General features: G+C 33.2%; 1 protein-coding gene across 4 annotated transcripts in view; it reads left to right on the top strand.

The window, feature by feature from the left end:
• Window positions 1-24,869, top strand: part of IQCB1 (IQ motif containing B1) — a 63,823-nt gene that overhangs the window by 13,079 nt on the left and 25,875 nt on the right. For all 4 annotated transcript variants that reach the window (XM_029939412.1, XM_029939413.1, XM_029939416.1 and 1 more), the window contains exons 7-10: window positions 3,290-3,389; window positions 13,833-14,011; window positions 16,266-16,375; window positions 16,968-17,077. In XM_029939412.1, coding sequence (XP_029795272.1) covers window positions 3,290-3,389; window positions 13,833-14,011; window positions 16,266-16,375; window positions 16,968-17,077 — 499 coding nt within the window. The remainder of the gene's footprint in view (window positions 1-3,289; window positions 3,390-13,832; window positions 14,012-16,265; window positions 16,376-16,967; window positions 17,078-24,869) is intronic.

Here is a 24,869-nt window from a genome sequence, read left to right as displayed (position 1 = left end):
AAAAAATTTTTTTAATGTTTTTTATTTATTTTTGAGAGACAGAGACAAACAGTGTGAGCAGGGGAGGGTCAGAGAGACAGGGAGACACAGAATCCAAAGCAGGCTCCAGGCTCTGAGCTAGTTGTCAGCACAGAGCCTGACACAGGGCTCAAACCCACGAACCCATGAGATCATGACCTGAGCCAAAGCTGGACGCTTAACCAACTGAGCCACCCAAGCGCCCCTCTTTTAAAGCATTATCTATTTGTTTTCCATTATGAAACAAATTATAAGGTTTCCAATTAAAACAACTATTTTACCAGAAAAATAAAGTACTTAGTTTTTACTATACTATAATGAGAGGTAAAAGGCCTAGTAAAAAGACAGCAAGAGAGAGAAAATACTTGAATAACTTTTAAAATATGCCATTTTATCTCCAGAAATAGTAACTACAACAAATGTGACAGTGTTCCTCAGTTCATTCTATAGATTTAAAATATCAATAAAGTATGTATTAAAACTAAATTACAAGGTTGTGAAATTCATATACAGAAAATAAATGGGCACAAAATTAGGGTCTCTAATAACCTTTCTCTTTAAATAAAAAGAATCAGCTCTTGGAGAAATGGCTGATGATAGGTCTGAGATAGAAAATATGCAAGGTAAGCCTGAAATATTTTGTATACCAGATAGAAAGGAAGCAATCAAAGTTTATTGGGATTCTGAAAAGGATTCAGGAGCCAAAATAAGGAGGCTTCTATTAGCTAAAAATGAGAAATTAGAACAATAATAAGGATAGTAACTACAGAGGATAAAAACATATCAACTATTTAAAAAATTACCATTATAGTCTACTAGGAAACCAATTCATTTTGAAAACCGGTAAATGAAGAATCCATGATTTATTTCTTTTGCCGTTTATGTATTGATGAAGAGAAATTTCTCTTTATAAAAGTATTCCAATAGGTGAAAAAGGTAAGATAGAATAACACCATTGTACAACTATTAGTAAATGAACAGATTTAGGAATTAATCATCTATCACTATCAAAATTTGAGAAGTGCCTTCTAATAGTTCAGCATAACCTCACATATGAAATGTTGATATCAAAAATTCAAACCTGAGTCATTTTGATCCTCCAGCTCCAATTTACCAATTTGTAGAAAGTTAGAGAAGCATTAAATTACACCCCAGGAATGCAGTTAGCAAATCTAGACTGTGGGAAGCTCATAGGATAATTGACATAGTTTTGTCAACAAATAAATTGTACGGGAAAAAAAAAGGTAGAAAAGGAATCCATAGATTAAAAGAAATTTGAAAGACAACCAGTTACAACGTATAATATGTGAAACGTGTGGATCTTATTTATATCTTGATTCAAACAAACTTTAAAAATCCACAAAATTATTGGAAATTGGAGCAGTGGCTGGCTATTTGGTAAAATTAAGGAATCATTATTCAGGTTAGATATGGTTATGTTTTATTTTTAAATAAATCATTTTGGAGTATATATTGAAGTATTTGTGGATAAAATAATTGATGTCTTGGATTTGCTTCAAAATAAAATGGGAGGCTAGAAGTGGACAGACTAGGTGAAAGAAGATTGGTCATAAGTTGGTCATCATTAAGGTTGAATGACTGCATGCAGAATCATGATATTCTCTCTACTCTTGCGACGGTTTGATGCATTTATAATAAAAAGTTTAAGTAAAACAAGTATTAGTTTTTGTTTGGGAGACCAAATAGTTATCTGACATTCCATAAAAACAACTACACTTGAAAAACAGAACAGATGCTTCAAAAATAAATTCTATAATAATATAAAATAGTGTAAAAATAAGATGGAGTGACTAACATTATTTTAGCATAGCTTTTTCCAATATAGAAAAAAGATAAACATATCTATATATACTACTTATCACATGAGTTCATTGAATTCAGAGTTACAAAGAGTTACTAAGGGTATGGCACAGTCAGTTAAGCATCTGACTTCAGCTCGGGTCATCATCTCACAGTTTGTCAGTTCTAGCCCTGCTTTAGGTGAGCTTGAGCCCTGCTGTGGGGGAGCTCGAACCCTACTTTGGGTGAGCACAGGCCCCACTTTGGGTGAGCCCTGCTTCTCTCTCCCTTTCTCTGTCTCTCTCTCTGCCTCTCTCTTGCCCCTTGTGGGATTCTCTCTCCCCCTGTCTCTCTGCCCTTCTCTCACTTGCCTTCTTTCTTCTTCTCAAAAAAAAAAAAAAGAAATAATAAAAAGAATTACTCATAAAACTTGTTTAAGTAGACAAAAATGAAATCGTGTACTTATTCCAGTTATAAAAAAGAATTATTTTACTATTGAAGTAATAGAAAATAAGAAGCTATAGAAATATTTAACAGTGGAATTGTTTTCTTGAAATTGGTAAATGTTAAAAAAATTTATGTTTAGTAAAATATTGAAATATTGGACTTTGTAAATAGAAGAACAGTGATTAATATATGAAAGAATTCAAATATATTCTCTCAGGAGAGAACAGAGGAAAAGAGTAAAATTGTTTTCTTGAAGCTAGGATAGTATTCACAGAACTGCCTTGCCTGTACGCCTAATACCGCTGTAATTAAAATTCTGATAAGTTAATGGAGAAGGGAGTAGAAACTGACATTTACTGAGAACCTATCCTGTAGGGTAGGTTATAGGACACTCGGCAGTAGTCTGTGAGAGAGCTCGTGTTTTACCGATGAAGACATGGGAGTTCTGAGAGGTTAAGCAATTTGCATAAGCATCCAATGTCAGGTCTTCATAACTGGCTTCTCAGAGCCCCAAAAGTATAAACCAATAAAGACAAATGTTTTGTAAGTAATAATTTCATTATTTGTTAAGACAAAATATTAGCAAAAATAGTACATTATATAACAATTGTTTTAAGGATGTAAATCAGTGTTTACAGTCATACATACCTTTTCCATTCCTTCATATTCTCTTTTTTCCGCAAAATTTGATTTCATTAACTGAAATTTATTGCTAGAAAGATTCGAATTTAGGATATGTTTTATTTTGTTTCTCATTTAATGGGAGATAACAGTGGAATCTTAGCTTAGGATTTGTAGATGCTTTCTCTTTATAATTTTCATAAAATGGAAAGACTTATTTATGGTTACTGAAACTACCCATCTTAAAACCTTCCTTATATAGTAAACTATACAAAGTCCTTATTGTAAACTATACAAAAGCAGGAATTTTAGCAAAAATAGTCATCTTTGGATTTGGTTTTGAAAAGAAATGAATCTCAATTGTGTCATAGAATCTTTGTTTTAATTTTTTCTCTTCTTTTAGTACTACAAAGTGATCATTTCTTACATTTACTGCAAACTGACAACCTTCAAATAGGATCTACAGTCATGACTATGCTACAGAATATACTGCAGATCAACAGGTGATATAGTTTTACAAAGCATTATCAAAGTATTTGTAATTTTTATTTTGGTACAGAAGCATTACCAGTTTTATTCCAATTTTGCTGAAATCATCAACTACATATGAGTTGTACATGATACCTCAAGAGCTCCTTTATGATGATTGTCTTTCAGAAGAAAAGAAAAGAAAATATCATAAAGGACTGGAAATTTATTATCGAATTAGTATCTCAGAGATTAAGAGGTTTATAAACAAATCTTAGGCTTAGAGAAGAAATATTTATGGTCCTATTTGAAGAAAAATATTGAGACCACAATAAAAAATGCTTAATCATATATTTATTTAGCAAACTGCAAGCTTACTATTATGCCAGATGCTTTACTTAGAAGGGCATCAAGAACTGATAGCCAGTTTTTCCAGATTAAAATGGAAAAGAAAAGTTTACACAGTTGTAATAATTGATTCTTCCAGTTAAGTATGGATTTATTAAATGTCTACTAAGTGCTAGTATGTGGTCCGTCATGGGTTCCCAAAGTTGATTAAGATACAAAACTTGTATAGTGGAAAAGACCAACCAATGAACATGATTATTTTATAGCACATTAAGTTACAATTATAAAGGTGTGCACAAGTATTAGAGGGTCTTCTAACCAAAACCAAGGGGTGATACTTCCTCAAGAAGGTAACACCTGAGGAGAAAATTTAAGAATGAAAAATTAGCCGGAGAGAAAGAAGAGAAAGGAAGAGGCAGTAGCATGTAAGCAAATGCACAGAAATAAGAATTAACATGATGAGGATGAAAAGTGGGTACAATTCATCATTGCTGACATCTAGTTTGGCATGTAGAGGTGGCTAACAAGTTTTGCAGACTTAAGTCTTGAAGAGCTTATATATTGTGTTAAGGAAATTAAATCTTATTTAAGGGTAATAGAACTATTAAAAGGTCTTTAAAATGGATAAAAATAAGTATATTTCACTTACATTACTCAGGTCACTATGTGGAGGAAGAATTTGAGGGGGACAAAACTCTAGACAAAGAAGGCAATTAGAGGAAGCAACTATAGTAATCCAAGTGAAGTAGTAAAATCTTGGCCTTGGATTTTAAAATGGAAGATTTTAAAAACTAATGAAAACCATCAAGACTTTACTGCCACTTGTGATTGAGGTGGGATGATTGAAATGGATTTACCCTACCACCTGAAAAAAACAAATACCAGACAAAACATGAAACAGCAGTTTTCAGGAAACTGGACTTAAGTCAATGAAAGAAAAGTGAGCCCTAAGAAAAAGGAACTAGTAAGATGAACCTAACAATTTCTCTAACTCATAGCATTGGGAGGTTTCCAGACTGTGGCACAGGGAGGTGTATCCTAGCCAGGCTGAGTTGAAAAGGTAGAGGTGAGAGGCTAGGGAGAACAAAACAGAGTTCACAAGACAGAACACCAAAGAAAAGAGAGCTACATGGAGAGAGAGCCGTAGAGATCAGAGTCTCCTTCAAGTATTTGGTAGAGTAATGATTGCCATGTACATGTGAAGAAACTACTCAATGTCAGAGAAAACCATAATCCAAAACAGTGAGAAGGAACAGTATCAGACGTTCACACAGAGCCAACAATATTGCCTGACTCCAACATCCAAGTGGAAAAACCTCATAAATAATAGAACACTGGGTAGAGTACTCAGGAAGGTTTCATCTCAGGAGTGAGGAGAAAATTAGCACTAGTCTGAACACATTCTGGACCATCCAAACAAAAGCAGCATCCAAAAGGATCAAATTATTTCCAAATAACTGCTCTGGTTTTTGAAAATGTCTTTAACTTAAAAATCTTTATTGTAAGGCATACAAAGTAGGAAGTTTAGCAGAAATGGTTGTGTTTTGATTTGGTTTTAAAGGAATGAGAAAATTCCACTTGTGCTATCATAGAATCTGTGATTTTTTCCCTCTTCCTTTAGTAATACAAAGTGATAATTTCTTACAGTTAGTACAAACTAAGATGTTCAAGTAGGATGTACAATCATAACTATGCTATAGAATATACCACAGACTAATAGGTGGCTTGGTTTTATAAAATGTTACTGATATTTTCATTTTGGTCATAAGCATTACCGATCTGATACTAATTTCACTAAGCCATTGGTTGCATATGATTTACATATTGAACTTGAATATCTCTAACCAGAAGAAAACTCAACAATATTTTTAGGGATACACAAATACCTAGCACCCAACAAGATAAAATTCATAAAAGTACCAGGCATGCAAACATGCAGGAAAATAGGACCAATAATGAGAAGAATCAGTTGATGAAACTGACATATATGTTAGAATTAATAGACAGGGACATTAGGATAGTTATTATAACTGTATTCCGTGTTTTCAAAAAGTTTAATAGAGACCTATATGGTACAAATCCCAGAGTGAACTTCTAGATACGAAAGCTGCAAACTTGATATGAAAAATATACTAGATAGGTTTCACAGCAGATTAACACTGCAGATTAACAAATTTGAAGACATAGTAGTAGAAACAATCCATAATGAAACAAAAGGAATCAAGAAAGAAAAACACCTCAGTGGACTGTAGAGCTATTTGAAACAACCTTATGTAGGCATAATTAGAGTATCTAAAGGATATAGTAGAGTTAGAAAATGTTTGAAGAAACTGTGTCTAAAAATTTAACACATTCATTGAAAACTATAATATTCTTGCAAATTCAAAAATCTCACCAAGGACAGTGAAATAGGACACCAAGGTACATTGAAATCAAAGCATTAAAGAGACTCCTAGGTGGCTTCTCTCTCTCTCTCCCTCCCTCTCTCTCTCTCTCTCTCTCTCTCTCTCTCACTCTCATTCAAACATAAGAAAATAGCATTAAAGTCAGTGATCAAGAGAAAATCTTAAAGGCAACCAGAGGAAAAGAGATGGTATACACAGAGGGATGAAGATAAGAATGACAAAAACTTTCTCATCAGAAGCTTAAGAGTTGCACAACATCTTTAAAATACTGAAAGAAAACAACTGTCAAACATAGAATTTTATATCCAGTGGAAATATGTTTCAAAAACAAAGGCAAAATGCTTTTTCAGAAATCACCATCAGACCCACACACAGTACAAGAAATGTTTAATCCTTCAAACCAAAAGGAAAGCAGATCTACTTATTGAAGAATATCGGAAATGGTAATCATATCATCATATAACTATAAAAGATTATTTTTCTCTTGATAATATATAATATAATAGTGTTTACTTATACAACAACAATAACGTATTTGGAGATTTGTAACCTATGTGTTAGTAAACTCTATTACGACGATAATACAAAGGCTGGGAGGAAAGGAATGGAAGCGTGTTATAAATTCTTACACTGTAAGTGGGTTTCCCAGGCTATCTGAAAGTCTGCATTGTGCCTCTTTGCTTTTATGAAAGACCTACACTAGTACCTATTTTTGCTAACCAAAAGGGATTCAAAGACAATTTTCACTTTATAAAATGGTAATTGCTTCTTCACTTTTTATGCCATTTTAGTTTATAAAAGATTTCATAGGAACACTCTAGTTTCTGATAGTGGGAGACACCTGTACATGAAGTAGTATATCAATTAAAGTTACTAGTAAATCACTTGAAGGTAGACTCTGTTGAAGATACATGCTGTGAATGCTTAAGCAACCAATAAAATAACAAGACAAGGAGTTAATAGCTAATAAGCCAACAAAGGCAGTAAAAATCATAAAGCAACACTTACTTCAAAGTAAGGCAGTACAAAAGGGGGATAGGGGTACATAAAGGACAATGGAACAAGTAGTTACCAACCAACAGATTTAAACTTATACTATATTAGATACAAATGGCCAGAAACCCTCAGTTACAAGGAACAGATTGACAGATTGGATGAAAAAGTAGGAACCAACTACTTTTTCAGTCTTCCAGAAATACACTTTAATTATAAAAACACAGAGGTGCTTGGATGGCTCAGTTGGTTGAACATTCAACTCTGATTTTGGATAAAGTCATGATCCTAGCATTGTGGAATTGAGCCATCGGTCTGGCTCCAAGCTGGGTGTGGAACCTGCTTAAGACTCTCTCTCTCCCTTACCTCCACTCATACACACGCCTCACTCGCTCTCAAATAAAAGACATAAATAAAAATGATATAAAAGTACATACATAGATTAAAAGTGAAAAGATGAAAATAGATACACTATACTAAGCCTAGTAAAAGGAAAGATGGAATGTCTATATTAATATCAGAAAAAGTAAGTTTTAGGAAAAATATTGCCAGTGATGGTCTTTTCATAATAAAGAATCAGTTCATCAGAAAAACATGTTTACCAACCTAATAGCAGAGATACAAGATACAAAGAAAAAAAGTGGTAGACTTGCAAGGTGAAATTGACAAATCTACAATTAAAGTGAAAGCTGTCCATACCCCTTTCTTCATCATTGGTAGAATAAATTAAAAAATTATGACTACAGAAGATTTGAACAATATCAACCAACTTGATTGAAATTTTTAGAACACTCTACCAAGAATAGCAGAATTCCCATTATTTTCAAATGCAAATGAACATTTACATAGGCCATTTGGGGGCCATAAAATAGGTTTCAATAAATGTAAAAGGATTTAAGTCATTCAAAGTGTGTTCTCTAACTTCAATGGAATTAAGCTAGAAATTAATACCAAGAAGACTTCTGAAAAATCCCCAAATGTGGGGAAAATCATACTCATCTATTAACCCAAAGGACAAAGAAATAAAAATTAAGTTAGAAGGTGTTTTTAAATAAATGGAAATGAAAACAGCATATCCCAATTTCTGGCGTGAATCTAAATTAAAGCAATACTTAGTGGGAAGATTTACATCACATTAATACTAACATACGTTTCCCCTACTATCTGAAAGTAAAGCATTCATATAAAACCTTTCCTAAGCTAAAATGGTGTAAAGCAAAGAAGCAATCACCATTAATTTATATGGGAAAAAATGTTGAGCACTTAAGACCCCAAAAATAACCTCCCAGGCTTTTCTGATACCTTAGGACACATCTTGCTAAAGGATACACAGAATAAATTGAGAACAGCACAGATGCTGACAGTTCAAAGTGATCGCGGCTTGATGCTGGAATACTGAGTACAGTTCCCAGGGAAGGAGCTTCTTGGTGCCACTCTGGCTTTTTGGGATGTGCACTGACTCTATAACAGTTTGCTGCAAAACAGATACTGAATCTGTTTTCACTTTTTGCCTTTTTTGTAAAAACAGCAACCTTCAGATTTCTTTTAATTAGCAAAAAACACATACTAATGTAGGTATTTCATAACAGTCAAGGGATGTAGTGCAAACTTTTGAAAAGCTGGGGATAACTGTATTAGAAGAAAAGGAAAGTGTCAGATCATTGACTTCACCTTCCCCTTTAGGGAACTAAAAGGAGGGAATTAAGTTCTAGCAGAAGAAAGAAAATGATAGGGACGCCTGGCTGGCTCAGTTGGTGGAGTATGCAGCTCTTGATCTCAGGGTTGTGAGTCCAAGCCCCATTTTGGATTACTTAAGGACAGAGATTACTTAAAAAAAGAAAATCTTAAAAAAAAAAAAAGAAAATGATAAAGATCAAAGCAGAAATCCGTAGGATAGTATCAATAACAACAGTATAGAAGATCAATGAAATCATAAGCTGGTTCATTGAGATGATCAATGAAATTAATAAACCTGTAACAAGACTGATCAGGGAAAATAATAGAAGAGAATAAAACCTATCAATATCAGGAATTAGGAGACAACACAATAAAGTCAATAGATATTAAAAGTGTTATAAGGAAATAATGTGAACAACTTTATGCTTATTAAGGTAAAATGGAAAAGTCTTTGAAAGACACATACTACCAAAACTTGGCTTAAGAAACAACAACAACAACAAAAAAGAAGTGATAGATAATCTGAATAGCCTATGAGTATGAAGAAATTGATTTTGTGGCTAAAACATTTTCCACAAAGAAAACTTCACTGGTAATTTCTCATAAACATTTAATTAAATAATCCTAAAGAAACTCTTCTGGAATATTGAAGAGGAAGAAATAGTTTCCAACTAATGAGATCAGAATTGCTTGATATCAAATCAAGACATTATAATATATTAAAACCCAACAATATATTAAAAAGTCAGTACATTTTGAATAAGTTGGATTTATCCCAGGAATCCAGGGCTAGAGTAATATTTTAAAGTCAAGCAATGTAATTCATCATATTAATAAAACAAAAAAAGGAAAAACATATCAATAGATACAGAAAAATTATTTGAAAAAAATGATCCACTCCTGATTTTTCAAAAAGAAAAACAGCACAGTACTAGTAGAAGATAGAACTTTGTCAGTCTGATGAAAGTCATCTAGGAAATACCATATGTTTGCACTCATAGGTCTAGCAGGAAAACAAGAGAGACCTAATGGAGAACCAGGGGGAGCGGAGGAGGGAGAGAGAGTTGGGGAGAGAGAGGGATGCAAAACTTGAGAGACTATTGAATGCTGAGAATGAACTGAGGGTTGAGGGGGAAGGGGGAGGGGGTAAAAGAGGTGGTGGTGATGGTGGAGGGCACTTAAGGGGAAGAGCACTGGGTGTTGTATGGAAAACAATTTGACAATAAAATATTATGGAGAAAAAAAAAAAAAGTCATCTAGGAAATACCGAATGGTAAAATGCTAAATGTTTTCCATAAATGACCATGGACAAAATAAGGATTTCCACTGGAGTTTCTAGCTTTTACAGTCAAGCAAGGAGAGGAAAAGTTATTTGTATGGACAGGAAGAAACAAAGCTTTCTGTATTTGCAAATGACATTGTCATCTATGTAGAAAAACCAATAGTCTGTACAAAGAAGCCACTAAAACTAATAAGTGATTGTAGCAAGGGTAGTAAGATGTAAAATCAGTATAAAAATATAAATTGAAGTTTTGTATCCATCGATTAATACTCAGAAGTTGAAATTTTAAGATATTGCAACTTAAAATGGCATAAAAATATAAAATGTGTAGGGTTAAATCTGAAAAGGTATGGGAAAGACCCATTCGCTGAAAACGTTAAGACATTGTTGAGAAGAACCGACAGAATGGGAAAAGATGGTGGCAAATGGCATATCAGATAAAAGGCTAGTATCCAAAATATACAAGGAGCTCACTAAACTCCATACACGAAAAATGAATGGTCCAGTGAAGAAATGGGCAGAAGACCTGAATAGACACTTCTCCAAAGAGGACATCCAGATGGCCTACAGGCACAAGAAACCATGCTCAGCGTCACTCATCATCAGGGAAATTCAAATCAAAACCACACCGGTCAGAGTCGCTAAAATGAACAAATAAAGAGAATATAGATGCTGGCGGGGGTGTGGACAGACGGGCACCCTCCTACACTGTTGGTGGCAATGTAAACTGGTGCAGCCGCTCTGGAAAACAGTGTGGAAGCTCCTCAAAAAACTGTCAGTAGAACTCCTCTATGACCCAGCAATAGCCCTACTAGGAGTTTACCCAGGGGATACAGAAGTGCTGATGCATAGGAGCACATGTACCCCAATGTTCATAGCAGCACTGTCAACAATAGCCAAATCATGGAAAGAGCCTAAATGTCCATCACCTGATGAGTGGATCAAGACGATGTGGTATATATACACAATGGAGTACTACATGGCAATGAGAAAGAATGACATATGGCCATTTGTAGCAAAGTGGATGGACTTCGAGGGTGTCATGCTAAGCGAAATAAGTCAGGCAGAGAAGGATAGATACCATATGTTTGCATTTACAGGTCTATCAGGAGAGCCTTTGCAGGGGACCATGGGGAGAGGAAGGAGGGAAGAGAGCAGGGGGAGAGTGAGGGACACAGATCAAGGGAGACTATTGAATATTGAAAATGAACCATGGACTGAAGGGGGAGGGAGGGGTGTGATGGTCATGGTGGGGGGCACTTGTGGGGAGAAGCACTGGGTGTTATATGGAAACCAATTTGACAATAAACTATTAAAAAAAGAATTAAAGAATATATAAATAAATGGAAAGATAAAACAGGTTGATAGATGAGTGGTGCAATATTAAGATTCAAATTCTCTCTAAGTTGAATTTAAATTAAAACACTTCCAATGCAATCTCACTTAAATCTAATTTTTATAGAAATTGACAAACTGATTTCTACAATTCATATGAAAAACAAAGGACCTAAAATATAAAATAGCCTAAGCAACTTTGAAAATGAAGAACAAAGCTGGAAAGTTAACACTACCTAATTTTAGGGCTTTATAAGGCTAACATAATTAAGACAATGAGGTATTAATCCAAAGATATACAAATATACCTATGTAACAATAGAATCCAGAAATAGACTTAACACATATATGAACAATTGATATTCAAAATAGGCATAAAGGCCATTCAGGGTGGAAAGGATAGTTTTAAGTGTAATGGAACAGTTGGCTATCAATATTTAAAGAGAAGAATTTTGATCTATACCTCTAAACCAATACAAAATTTAATTCAAAATGGACTATAGACCTGAATGTAAAATATAAACTACAAACCTTCTTGAAGAAAATAGTAGAAAGCCATTAAGACCTTGGTTTGCATAAAATTTCTTAAATTCTTAATTATGACACCCAAAGTAAAATCCATGAAATAAATTGATTAGTTTAGACTTCATAAAAATTTTAAACGTCTGTTCTTCAAAAGACACTATTTAGGAAAATGAAAAAGACAGACTGGCAGAAAATACTTGAAAAGCGTGTATCTTAAGTATTTGTATTTGGAATATATAAAAACTCTCAATTTACGTTTTTAAAAGTCCAGTTTGAAAAATGAGCAAAAGATCTGAACAGACACTTCATAAAGAAGATATGTGACTGGCAAATAAGCAAACGAAAAGATGTTCAGCCACACTAATCATTATAGAGATACCACTATACATTTGTCAAATGGCTAAAATTTAAAACACTGACTGATTCAAATGTTGACAAAAATATGGAGCAATCAAACACTTTTAGTCAGAGTGATATAATAGTACAATTACTTTGGAAAATAGTTTGTCATTTTCTTAATAAGCTTGTGCTCACCACTTCTAGGTATTTGCCTGAGAAAAAAAGAAGTGTATGTCCATATAAAGACTTGTACACAAATGTTAATAACAGTTTTATCTGTAATAGCCAATGACTAGAAATGACTCAAATGTCCATTATTGGTGAATTAACTATATGGTATATCCATACAATAGACTACCACTCAGCAAAAAAAGGGAATGAACTATTTGTATATGAGACAATACAGATAAATATCAAAATAATTGTGCTGAGAGAAAGAAGTCGGGCCAAAAAAAATATAGATTTGATTTGTATTAAATTCTTGAAAATGTAAACTAATTTTAGTGATAGAAAGTAGATTAGTAGTTGTCAGGGATAGGCTAACCAGGAGATGAAGGAGTTGGGGGACTACAGTGAAGCACAAGGAAACTTTGTGGCACAGTGGATATGTGATATTAGTGGTGAAACATGGCAAAACAAATTCTATTCAACGTATTTATTAATGAAGGAACCAGTAAGATGTTTATATCATTTCAAAGGAGAATTTGAGGAAGGGAGATTTAAAGAGTGGTTTGTCAAAGGAATATAGAAATGAATTTGCAAATAGCTAAAAAATCTATTTGATGTCTTATAAAACAGTAGATAGTAACCTTTACAGTTACCTTTTTCTGTTGGAAAAAATCCATTTGGATTGTCTATTAAGCATCTGTTTGCATTGCTCTCAGATAAGAATCACTGTTACTCATTTTTTATAAGCTAACCTCTACTTTTGCAGAATTTCATAGCCTAATCAATAGTAAATACATAGTCAAGCGAAGGTACATACCCCTAGAAAATCACATACTCCTTAGGGGCGTGTGAGTAAAAGATACCCAGTAATTTCTTTTGACTGTTTCAGGTTTCAGACAAGTTTTCATCACATAAATAGTACAAGAAGATAATTGTTAATGTAATGAAGGATATACCTAAGGAAAGATAAACTCTATATTAAATCCATAATAATTGAATTCCTATAGGATTTTTCTCTTCTTACGCCATTAAGCAATGAAGCAAGTACTGTCTTGTGCTTTTCTTTTTATTGTTGCTTTGAAGTTTTAAAATCATCTATGATATTTTACAGATTTATCTTTCCTCTGTAATTTGATTGCAGGTTTTTCAGAGGAGAAAGCATTTGACTGCTTTGTATTACCTGTTTTACCTAGCATGGTGCCTTGCACGCAGTAGGAATTCAATAAATAGTAGTTGATTTAATGTGATACATTCATAGAACTAAGCTATATGTTTAAAAACTGGGTTATCTTCTTGCATCTGGCCTCGGGCATCAAGTTGTTAAAATTTTTATGTTTAATTTTTTATGATACCTATACATCCATTAGTACTGGTACATTCTTTATCTTTTTATTTTGTTCTACTAGTGGTGATTTACTTCGAATAGAAGGAAAAAAACTACATTCAATTCTAGATGAAGTTGTTTTCAAGCTTTTATCAACTCCTAGCTCAGTCATAAGAAGTACTGCTACAAAGCTCCTACTGTTGATGACTAAATCCCATCAAGAAATTTTGATTTTACTGAGACTAAGTGCCTGCTACAAAGGTAGTACATATATTCTTTCTTTTTTTGAGATTCTCAAAAAGAAATTTTTATTGATGGTATATAGAAAACAAAATTTCTGTATTTTTTTAAAGGTTCCAGTTATCATGCAGTATAATATTAATTTCATGTGTACAATTAGTGGTTAAATAGTGATGGGGATTAAGAAGTATACTTGTGATGAGCACTGGGTGTTGTATGGAAGTATTGAATCACTAAAATTCTGGTACTTTAAAAAACTCAACTGAAGTGTGTAGATAAAACCCTATTAAAACAGATACCAATTCAGAAAAAGGTCTTTATATAATCAAGCTATCTTCATATTTCAACGGATGGATTGTGGTACTTTGTGGTTGAGGTTGCAATGGATACTTCTCTGACAAAAAATGTATATTAAATATACTATGTAATATAGTAAAATAATGACCAAAAAGACTGGTGATCTTAACAAGATTAATTTTACTAGAGAAAATAGAGCTGTGCCTGAGACATTGACAGCTCTTTTAATCTTTACATCAATAATAATTACTTTCAGGTGTTTTACTACTTTTTCTCAAAGCAAACAAAAAATCTTCCTCACATCCAAAATTATATATGAATAAAAAGTCAGAAATTTTGAGAAGGAAAGGCTCAGTTCAATGCTGTTCCCATATAATAGCTTTTATTGAATTGAGAATTTACTATGTCAGTCATAGTTCTGCATACCTTATCCTACATTAAAATATTTAATCTTCATAACAACCCTGTGAGATATCCTTATCTTATAGCAATATGGAAGCAGAGACATAAAAAAATTAGGTAATTTACCCAGGATCCCACAGATCCTAAGTTATGTTAGGTTTGTTTTATTTCTTTGCTATCCAGGGACATGAATTTATTACACTGTCTTTTCTTACTTAACATGGTCAGGAAATGGGTTTCTTGTTATGCATATACTCACTAATACAGGGCCATATCATATGGATATTTTTAAAGATTACAACATTAAATTATGCATTTAATATGCACACTATTGCAGTGGCCTTCTAATCATGCTCAATGATTTGGAAGGCACTATTTAGTAACTTACTTTGCATCAGTCATTAGTGTGAACATTGTAATTACTTTGTTGGAATAAAGAGGGAAAGAAAGTGCCACTAATAGTACTCTCTAATTAATATTGTGCCAGATACTCATTTTTAAATTTTGTAATTAATTTCTTTTGTAAGAAATGTAAATGTCCAAAGAGTTCATTATAAAGGAACTTTGCCTTAACAATTCATCTCCCTTTCTTTTGTCAGTAGTAGAACTTACTCAGTTTCCTCAAGACATTTTACAATGAGTAAACAAAGGGGAAGACAAACTGTAAGAGACTCTTAAATGCAGAGAACAGACTGAGGGTAGATGGGGCTGAGGAAAATGGGTGATGGGCATTAAGGAGGGCACTTGTTGAGATGAGCTTTGAGTGAGCATGTAAGTGATGAATCACTGGATTCTACTCCTGAAGCCAACTACACTGTATGTTAATTAACTTGAGAATAAATAAAAAAATTTTTAATTAGAAAAAAAGATATTATGTAATTATTAATACTGCTGAGAATTTGAGTTTTGAAGGCAAGTGTAAAGGCATGGTCAGATCCATATGGTGGCTTTCCCAATTATACACTCCAAGGGCATTTTACTTTATTATAGTGAATACTATAATGTATCATTTCAACATGCTTAGAAATAGTACTTACATTAAACCTTATACTACTAGTATGCTTTATTTTGGGATGAAAATGCAGTATTTATAGCACTTCTGCTATAATAATTGCTCGATACCCTATTGATTTGCCCCAAATTACATACAATACTTTCTATTTTTATTTAATAATAGCTTTCTTCAAGAATGACTAATAACCTGTTTAAATACTTCCACAGTGTAGTCATTTACTCAGTATACTATTTATTTTTAAAAGTGTTTCAGTTTATTTATGTTCAAATGAAAGATATTCTGTATCTCTACTCTTTGATTTACCACTTACCTCTTTTTAAGTAAAGATATTGAGGGGACAGCCTTTGCATCAGATATTACAAATGAGCACATAAAATCTCTTAGAACAGAGAAATATCCTAAAGACTTCAATCTAGAAGTTTTTGAGAAAAGGAAAAAAAATCATGTAATTAATCTGTTGTATTCATTTCTTTCTAAACAGAATTTCTAACCTCAAATTGATCCTGATTAGATAACAAATCGTATTTTATTTTTAAATGTACCTTTGTTATCCCATTTCAGGACTCAGACGTCTGCTAAATAAGCCAGAGCCTGGGACAGAGTTTAGTCAAGAACTTGGACAGCTCATTGCCCTTTTAACCCCTAATGTCTATCAGGAAGTAGAAGAACAGGTAATAAGTTATAAAAAAAATAATTTGCATATTTGCTAATATTTCAGTAAACATCTTGGTTTCAAAATATTGGAGAGTGGTAGCTCCTTGAATTTTTTATTTGCTGTCTCTCCCCCTTTCTTTACTTATCTCCTCAAATATTCAGAACAGCCATAGTTTGATGCTGTGGATCCCATTTTTAATCTTAGAGCCTTTTTTTTAGCCTGTTCAAAGAGTTCTTCATACCCTTGAATGCTTGACTAAGAGAGGCCAGGCATAATAAATCAAGTAGAAGGTAAAGCATTAAAAATTAGCAGAACTATGAAATTCTTATAAAAGGAGTAGAAGTGAGATTACTTAAGGAGAATTCAGAGCTAATCAAACTATATCTTGAATATATTCTAGATACTACCCGAGAATCTAATGTACTCTTTTGAGAGATCTGGTTTAATATTATTAGACCTTTTCTGTCCTGGCCCTATGACATTGCCTTCTCCCCAGTTTATTAGAGGTAGAGATTAACACTTGCCCAGGCCTAGTATTTTAAAAGGTAAACTTATAAACAAGATTCTCCTAGAGATGTCTCTAAATTAATTCTGGCCTTTAATTTCAGAAACTGCATCAAGCAGCTTGCTTGATTCAAGCTTATTGGAAGGGCTTCCAAACTAGAAAGAGATTAAAGAAGCTTCCATCTGCTGTGATTACTTTGCAGAGGAGTTTCAGGTAAAAAGGTTTGGTGAGGAATGATGATCTCAGAGGATAGATATATCTTATTACAGTATAGCTGAGTGAAAACTTAAGGTGTTTTTTCCCTCAATTTTTCTTATCTGTTTCTTTTACCCTTTTTTAAAATTAAAGGATAGTTCACATACAATATTATATAAGTGTCAGTTATACAAAGTGATTCAACATTTACATACATTGTAAAATGATCATCATGATAAGTCTAGTAATCAACTGTCATCACACAAATGTATTATAATATTGACTATATTCCCTATGCTGTACTTTACATCCTTGTGACTTATTTATTTAATAACTGGAAGTTTATGTCTCTTTCATCTATTTTGTCCATTCCCCTGCCTGCCTCCCCCTCTGGCAACCACCAGTTTATATCTGTTTTTATAGATCTCTTTGTTTTATTTACTTTGTTTTGTTTTTATGCTTCATATAAGTATAGAATCATATGGCATTTTATTTTCTTTGAGTTAATTTCACTTAGCATAATTTCCTCTAGGACCATCTATGTTATCACAAATGGTAAGGTTTCATTCTTTTTATGACTGAGTAACATTCCATTGTATTTATTTTATATACCACATCTTCTTTATCTATCTATTCATGGACACTTAGGTTACTTCCATATCTTGGCTATTGTAAATAATGCTGGAGTGAAGATGGGGTGCACATATCTTTTTGAATTTGTATTTTCATTTTGTTTGGATAAATTCACATAAATGGATTTGCTGGGTTATGAGGTATTTCTATTTTTAAATTTTTAGGAACTTCCATTCTATAGTGGCTATACCATGTGCATTCTGGCCCCCATGTGGAGTACAGGGAGACGAGGTTTCCCTTTTCTTTCACATCCTTGCCAATACTTGTTATTTCTTGTCTTTTTATACTAGTTACTCTGACAAGTATAAGGTAATATCTCATTGTGGTTTTAATTTGCATTTCCCTGATAATTAGTGATGTTGAACATTTTTTCATGTGTCTGTTGGCCATCTGTGTTCCTTGGAAAAATGTATATATTCAGGATCTCTATCCATTTTTTAATTGAATTTTTTGGGAGTGACTTTTGGTATTGAGTTGCATGAGTTCTTTATGTATTTTGGATATTAAACTCTTATCAGATATATCATTTGCAGATAATCTTCCCCATTCATAGGTTGCCTTTTGTTTTGTTGATGTCATATCACTGTATAAAAGCTTTTTAGTTTTACATAATAACAATAGTTTATTTTTGCTTTTGTTTTCTGAGGAGACAGATCCAAAAAAAATATTACTGAGACCGATGTTCAAGAGTTTATTGCCAGTATTTTGTTTTAGAAGTTTTATGGTTTTGTGTCTTAGATTTAGGTCTTTAATCCATTTAAAGTTTATTTTTGTATAAGAAAGTGGTCCAGTTTCATTCATTTGCATGTAGATGTCCAATTTTCCCAGCACCATTTGTTGAAGACTACCATTGTATATATATTCTTGCCTTCCTTGTCATAGATAATTGACCATAGAAATGTGGGTTTATTTTTGGGCTTTCTATTCTGTTTCATTGGTCTACATGTTTTGTGTGCCAGCACCATACTGTTTCAATTACTAGGACTTTGCAGTATAGTTTGAAATCTGGGATTGTGATACCTCCAACTTTGTTTTCATTTTCAAGATTGCTTTGGCTATCCAGGAACTTTCGTGGTTCCCTACAAGTTTTAGGATTCATTTGTACTAGTGAAAAATGCCAGTGTAGATAGAGACTACATTGATTCTGTGGATTAGTTTGAGTAGTATGGACATTTTGATAATATTAATTCTTCTAATCCATGGGCACGGTATATCTTACCTCTTAATTTGTGCCATCGTCAGTTTCTTTCATCAGTATCTTACAGTTTTCAGAATACATGTCTTTTACCTCCTTGGTTAAATTTATTACTAGATATTTTATTCTTTTGATTCAATTGTAAATGGGATTGTTTTCTTTCTTTTTCTGCAACTTCATTATTAGTATATGGAAATACAGCAGATTTCTGTCCGTTAATTTTATAACCTACAAATTTAATGAATTCATTTATTCTAATCATTTTTTGATGGAAATCATTAGGATTTTCTATATATGGTATTATATCATTTAGAAACAGTGACAGTTTTCTTCTTACTTCCTCATTTGAAAGCCTTGTTAATTTCTTTTTCTTGACTGATTGCTATGAATAGGACTTCTAGAACTATGATGAATAAAAGTGGCAAGAGTGGAATCCATGTCTTCTTCCTGTTCTTAGAGGAAAAGCTCTGTTTTTCATCATTGAATATGATGTTAGCTATGGGTTTGTCATATATGTCCTGTATTATTTTGAGGTATCTTTCCTCTAAACATACGTTATTGAAAGTTTTTACCATAAATGGCTATTGGATTTTGTCAGATGCTTTTTTTGCATCTGTTGAGATTATCATATGACTTTTCCCTTTGTTAATGTGGTATATCATGTGTATTGATTTGTGCATATTGAACTGTCCTTGCATCCCTGGAATAAATCCCACTTGATCACGATGTATGATCCTTTTAATGCATTATTGAATTCTGTTTGCTAATATTTTAGTGAGGAATTTTGCATCTATCTATGTTTATGAAAATCATTAGCCTATAATTTCTTTTCTTTTTCTTCCTTTCTTTCTTTTTCTTTTCTTTTTTTTTTTTTTTTAGTGTCTTCAGTTTTGGTATAAAGGTAATGCTGACCTTATAGAATGAATTTAGAAGTGTTCCTTCCTCTTAAATTTTTTGGAGTAGTTTGAGAAGAGTAAATACTAATAACTCTTTAAATATTTGGTAGAATTCACCTGGGAAGCCACTGATTCTGGACTTTTGTTTGTTGGGAGTTTTGTTGATTACTGATTCAATATCATTAATAGTAATTGGTCTGTTAAGATTTTGTTTCTTCCTGATTCACTCTTTTAAGATTGTATATTTTGTTTTTTGTAGGTTTTAAGTTGTCTAATTTGTTGGCATGTAATTTTTTTATAGTGGTCTCTTATAATCCTTTTGTATTTTAGTTGTATATTTAGTTGTTTTTTGTATATTTAATTGTAACCTCTCTTTCATCTCTGATTTTATTTGGGCCCTCTCTTTTTCTTGATGAATTTTGCCAAATGTTTATTTTATTTATATTTTCAAAGAACCAGTTCTTAGTTTTATTGATTTTCTTTTTTTACTATTATTTCTGCTCTGGTCTTCATTATATTTTTCCTCTATTATCTGTGGGCTTTTTCATTTTCTAATTTCTTTTAGGTTTAAGATTAGATTGTCTTAGATGTGTGTGTGTGTGTGTGTGTGTGTGTGTGTGTTTCGTTTTTTGAGGTAGGCCTGTGTTGCTATAAACTTTCCTCGTGGAACTGCTTTTTCTAAATCCTATAGATTTTGGAATGCTGTTTTTCCATTTTTATTTGTCTTAATGTAATATTTATTTCACCTTTTATTTATTTGTTGACCCATTGTTTATTTAATAGCATGTTGTTTAGCTTCTACATGTTTGTATTTGTTTCAGTTTTTTTTTCTTGTAATTGAAATCTGTCTTTATATCATTGTGGTCAAAAAGATACTTTATCACTTCAGTCTTAAATTTGTTGAGACTTGTTTTGTGGTTTAACATGTAATCTATTCTCAAGTATGTTCCATGTGCACTTGAAAAGAATGTGTAGTTTGCTGGTTTGGGATGGAATGCTCTGTATATATGTTAAATCCATCTGATCTAATGTGTTGTTTAAGGCCACTTTTTCCTTATTAATTTTGTCTCAATCTATTTAGTGTTGTAAATGGGTTATTAAAATCCCAGCTGTTATGTATTACTGTCAATTTCTACATTTACAGTTGTTAATATTTGCTTTAAATATTTAGGTGCTTCTACATTAGGTGCATTTATATATATGTGTGAGTATATATGCACAAATACATATATATTTACGAATGTTATATTCTCTTGTATTGATTTCTTCATCATTATGTAATGCCCTTATTTGTCTCATGGTCTTCGTTATAAAGTCTATTTTGTCTGATATATGTATTGCTGCTTTAGCTTTCTTTTCACTTCATTTGCATGGAACATCTTCTTCCAGCCCTTTATTTTCAGCCTATATGTGTCATTAGGTCTGAAGTAGTCTCATAGGTAGCATGTAGATGGGTCTCATTTTTTATCCATTCAGTCACTCTGTGTCTTTTGATTGGACATCTAGTCCATTTACATTTAAAGTAATTTTAACAGGTGTGTAATTACTGCCATTTTGTTCATTGTTTTCTGGTTGTTTTTGTAGTTCTGTTTTTTTCTTGTTCTGTTTTCTGTGATTTGGTGACTTTTAGTGTTATGCTTGGCTTTCTTTTTATATTTTGTATAGCTATTATAGATTTTGGGTTTGTGGTTACCATGAGGTTCACATATAATGCTCTAATAATGGCAATCTATATTAAGTTAATGGTTACTATATTAAGTTTGAACACATTCTAAAACACTCCCCCACCACCATGTTTTTGTTTTTGTTTTTGACATCATATTTTACTCATTATTTTGTGTGTCCCTTAACTAATTATTGTAGATACAGTTGACTTTACTGCTTTTGTCTTTTAACCTCCATACTAGCTTTATAAGTGGTTCATCCACTGTCTTCACTATATGTCTGCTTTTAGTAGTGAGATTTTTTCTTTCATAAATTTCTTCCATTTATGGCCTTTAACTGTTTAAAGAAGTCCCTTTAATATTTCTTGTAAGGCTGGTTTTCATGGTGATGAATTCCTTTAATTTTTGTTTGTCTGGAGAACTCTGATCTCTCCTTCTATTTTGAGTGATAATCTTGCTGGGTACTCTTGGTTGTAGGTTTTTCCTTTCAGAACTTTGAATATATCATGCAATTCTCTTCTGGTCTGAAAAGTTTCTGCTAAAAATCAGCCTTATGGCTGATTACATAACTAGTTGCTTATCTCTTGCTGATTTTCTCTTTAATTTTTGACATTTTAATTATTGTATATCTTGGTATTGACTTCTTCGGGTTAGTCTTGTTGGGAGTTTCTGTGCTTTTTGAATATGGATGTATGTTGCCTTCCCCAGGTTAGGGAGTTTTCAGCTACTATTTCTTCAAATAAGTTTTCTACCCTTTTTCTTACTCTTCTCCTTCCACGACCCCTAACATGCAAATGTTAGTACATTTGATGTCGTCCCAGATGTCCTTTAAAGTATTCTAATTTTTTCAGGTTGGGTGATTTCTACTACATTGTCTGCCAGATCGTTGTTTGGTTTTTCTGCATTATCTAATTTGCTTTTGATTTCCTTCTAACTTATTTTTTATTTCATTTATTTTATTCTTTACCTCTAATTGATTCTTTTTTATATTTTCTTTTTGTTGAAGTACTCACTGTGTTTATCCATTCTTCTCCCAAATTTGATGAGCATCTTTATAACAATTATTTTGAACTCTTTATCTGGTAGATCACTGTTTTTATATAGTTCTTCTGAAGTTTTGTCCTGTTTTTTTCATTTGGATCATATTCCTCTCCTCATTTTACCTGACTTTCTGTGTTTGTTTCTATGTGTTAGGTAGATCAATTGTTGGTCTTCAAGGAGTAGGCTTATGTAGAAGGCGTCCTGTAGGGGCCAGAAGCACAGTCCTCTCAGGTCACTAGAACTAGATGCAACAGGGGTGTCCCCTGTATGGGCTTCATGCACTTTCCTTTTGATTGGGCTGCAACTTTTGTGGGTACACTGGTGGGTAGGGCTATCTACAGCTCCCCCTACCAGCCAATTTGAGTGGGCTTCAGTCTAGGCTGTTGCTTCCCCCTGAATGCAGTGAGGCACAACATGCTTTTGGGAGGTGCTAGTCCCAGCCAATGCCACCTGCCAGTCGGTGTGGTGAGTCCACAGCGCAATGCTGGTGAGAGGCATGTGGTGCTAACAGAGATGGAGAATATCAAAAATGGAACCCACCAGTACTTCCATTCCCAGAGAAAGTTCCTATAGATGCCTGGTCCTCCTTTAAAAACACACCCTAAAATCAGTAAATTTCCTTTACAGATGGCCAAGGCACTTTCCAAACTGCTGCCTCTGTGCTGGGTCTCATAGCGAGTAAGTTTGCTCATGGGATCTTTAAGAATAGAGTCTTCATTTCCTATAGCCTCTGTGCTGTCCCAGAATTAAGCTGCACTGGTTTTCAAAGCCAGACATTTATAGGCACTTCTCCAGGTGCACATCCCCAGGGCAAGGTAGCCTGATGTCGGGTTTGAAACCCTTGCTCCATAGGGAAGACTTCTGTGCCTGTGGTATCTCTCCCACTGTGGGTCACTGCACCAGATCTCCTCTCTGTCCCTCCTACTTTTCTTCATGTACTTTGTCTTTATATCTTTAGCTGTGGAATAGCTGATCTTTAGGTTGTTCTCAGAGAGAGTTGCTCTGTATTTAGTTGTAGCCTTATTTTCTGTGGAAGGAGATGAGCTCAGGATACTCCGGCGCTACCAACTTACTCCTCCAGCTGTTTCTTTTACTATTGCTTTCATTCTTCTTCTGAAAACACATTTATGAGTACCAGCATTCTAGTAACTAGATGTACTTTCAAAGCAAAGGACATAATGTAAGACAAAAATCTGACAGAATTAATATACAATTCTGTTCACTTGATAAGACTGTGTGTGTGTGTGTGTGTGTGTGTGTGTGTGTGTGTGGGCCAAGCCTACAGAGACAGGCAGTGATAGTCATTTATTTTATTTAACCCTTAAAATAAAAAAGTGCCTTTATTGTTCATATGTAATTATGGCAAAAACATGTATGAGTTCATAACAGTTTTAGTATGTTCATCTGAGTTTTATCAGTAAATATGGCATGGATAGGTATGGTCATTTAGATATGACACAGTTTGTCATTAGTCTCTGTTTCAAGTGGGCCAAAACTGAAATACTGACAGCATATTATTTATGACTGACCCATCCAGATTCTTAGAGCCTATAGAAAGAATAACACACACACACACACACACACACACACACACGAGTAAATGACTTAGCTACTAGTCATTTGTGATGAAATAGAGCTATCTCAGAAGGGATTTTCCATGTATCCTTAGACTTAAAGCTAAATTTTCATTCATTAAAGTGAAACTTGCATATTCCAGAAGTCAGTTTTTTCTAAGAGAACTAAAACTGGTCTTTTAATAACTGCAGCTACATTTCTCAGTTACAAATTTTTTCAATAGTGATAGTGAATTAAAATTTAGATTTAAGTCATTGATGAAAATTTCCTTCAGAGAGTAGTTAAAGATAGATTATTAATATGGGCATGAGTTTTGTTGTCTTTTTAATATGAGTTTTTTAAACATGCTTCAATTGCCTGATATATGCCAGAGGCCATGCTAGGTATTGGAAGAGTTATTAAACAGACTTGATTTTGTATACCACCTCAGCAACTTATGGGCTAAATGACCGTGGACAAGTTGCCCAACTTCTTTCATCCTCAAATTTCCCATTTAATGGGGATAATTATGTACCTCCCAAGATTAAAATAATATAAAGGGTTTTTTTTATTAGCATATAACCTGGAACTTAGAAAAAATGATAATGCGAAAATACATATGGCACATTTTTTGCCATTGAAGATTTACAAATCTAGTTAGACAAACAGGTATTTTAAATAAATAGTACTTGTGAGAGGCAATTATAATTCATTCCAAAATACTCATGGTTTACCATGTATCCTACAATGTATTTCTATAAAAACATTTTTAAAAGGATTTCTTTGGTCAAATAAGTATGGGTAATGATGAATATTTTGAGTCAATT

The sequence above is a fragment of the Suricata suricatta genome, chromosome 5 (assembly GCF_006229205.1).
Source record: "Suricata suricatta isolate VVHF042 chromosome 5, meerkat_22Aug2017_6uvM2_HiC, whole genome shotgun sequence".
NCBI classification, from domain to species: domain Eukaryota; kingdom Metazoa; phylum Chordata; class Mammalia; order Carnivora; family Herpestidae; genus Suricata; species Suricata suricatta.
This window is presented reverse-complemented; position numbering and strand designations above follow the sequence as displayed.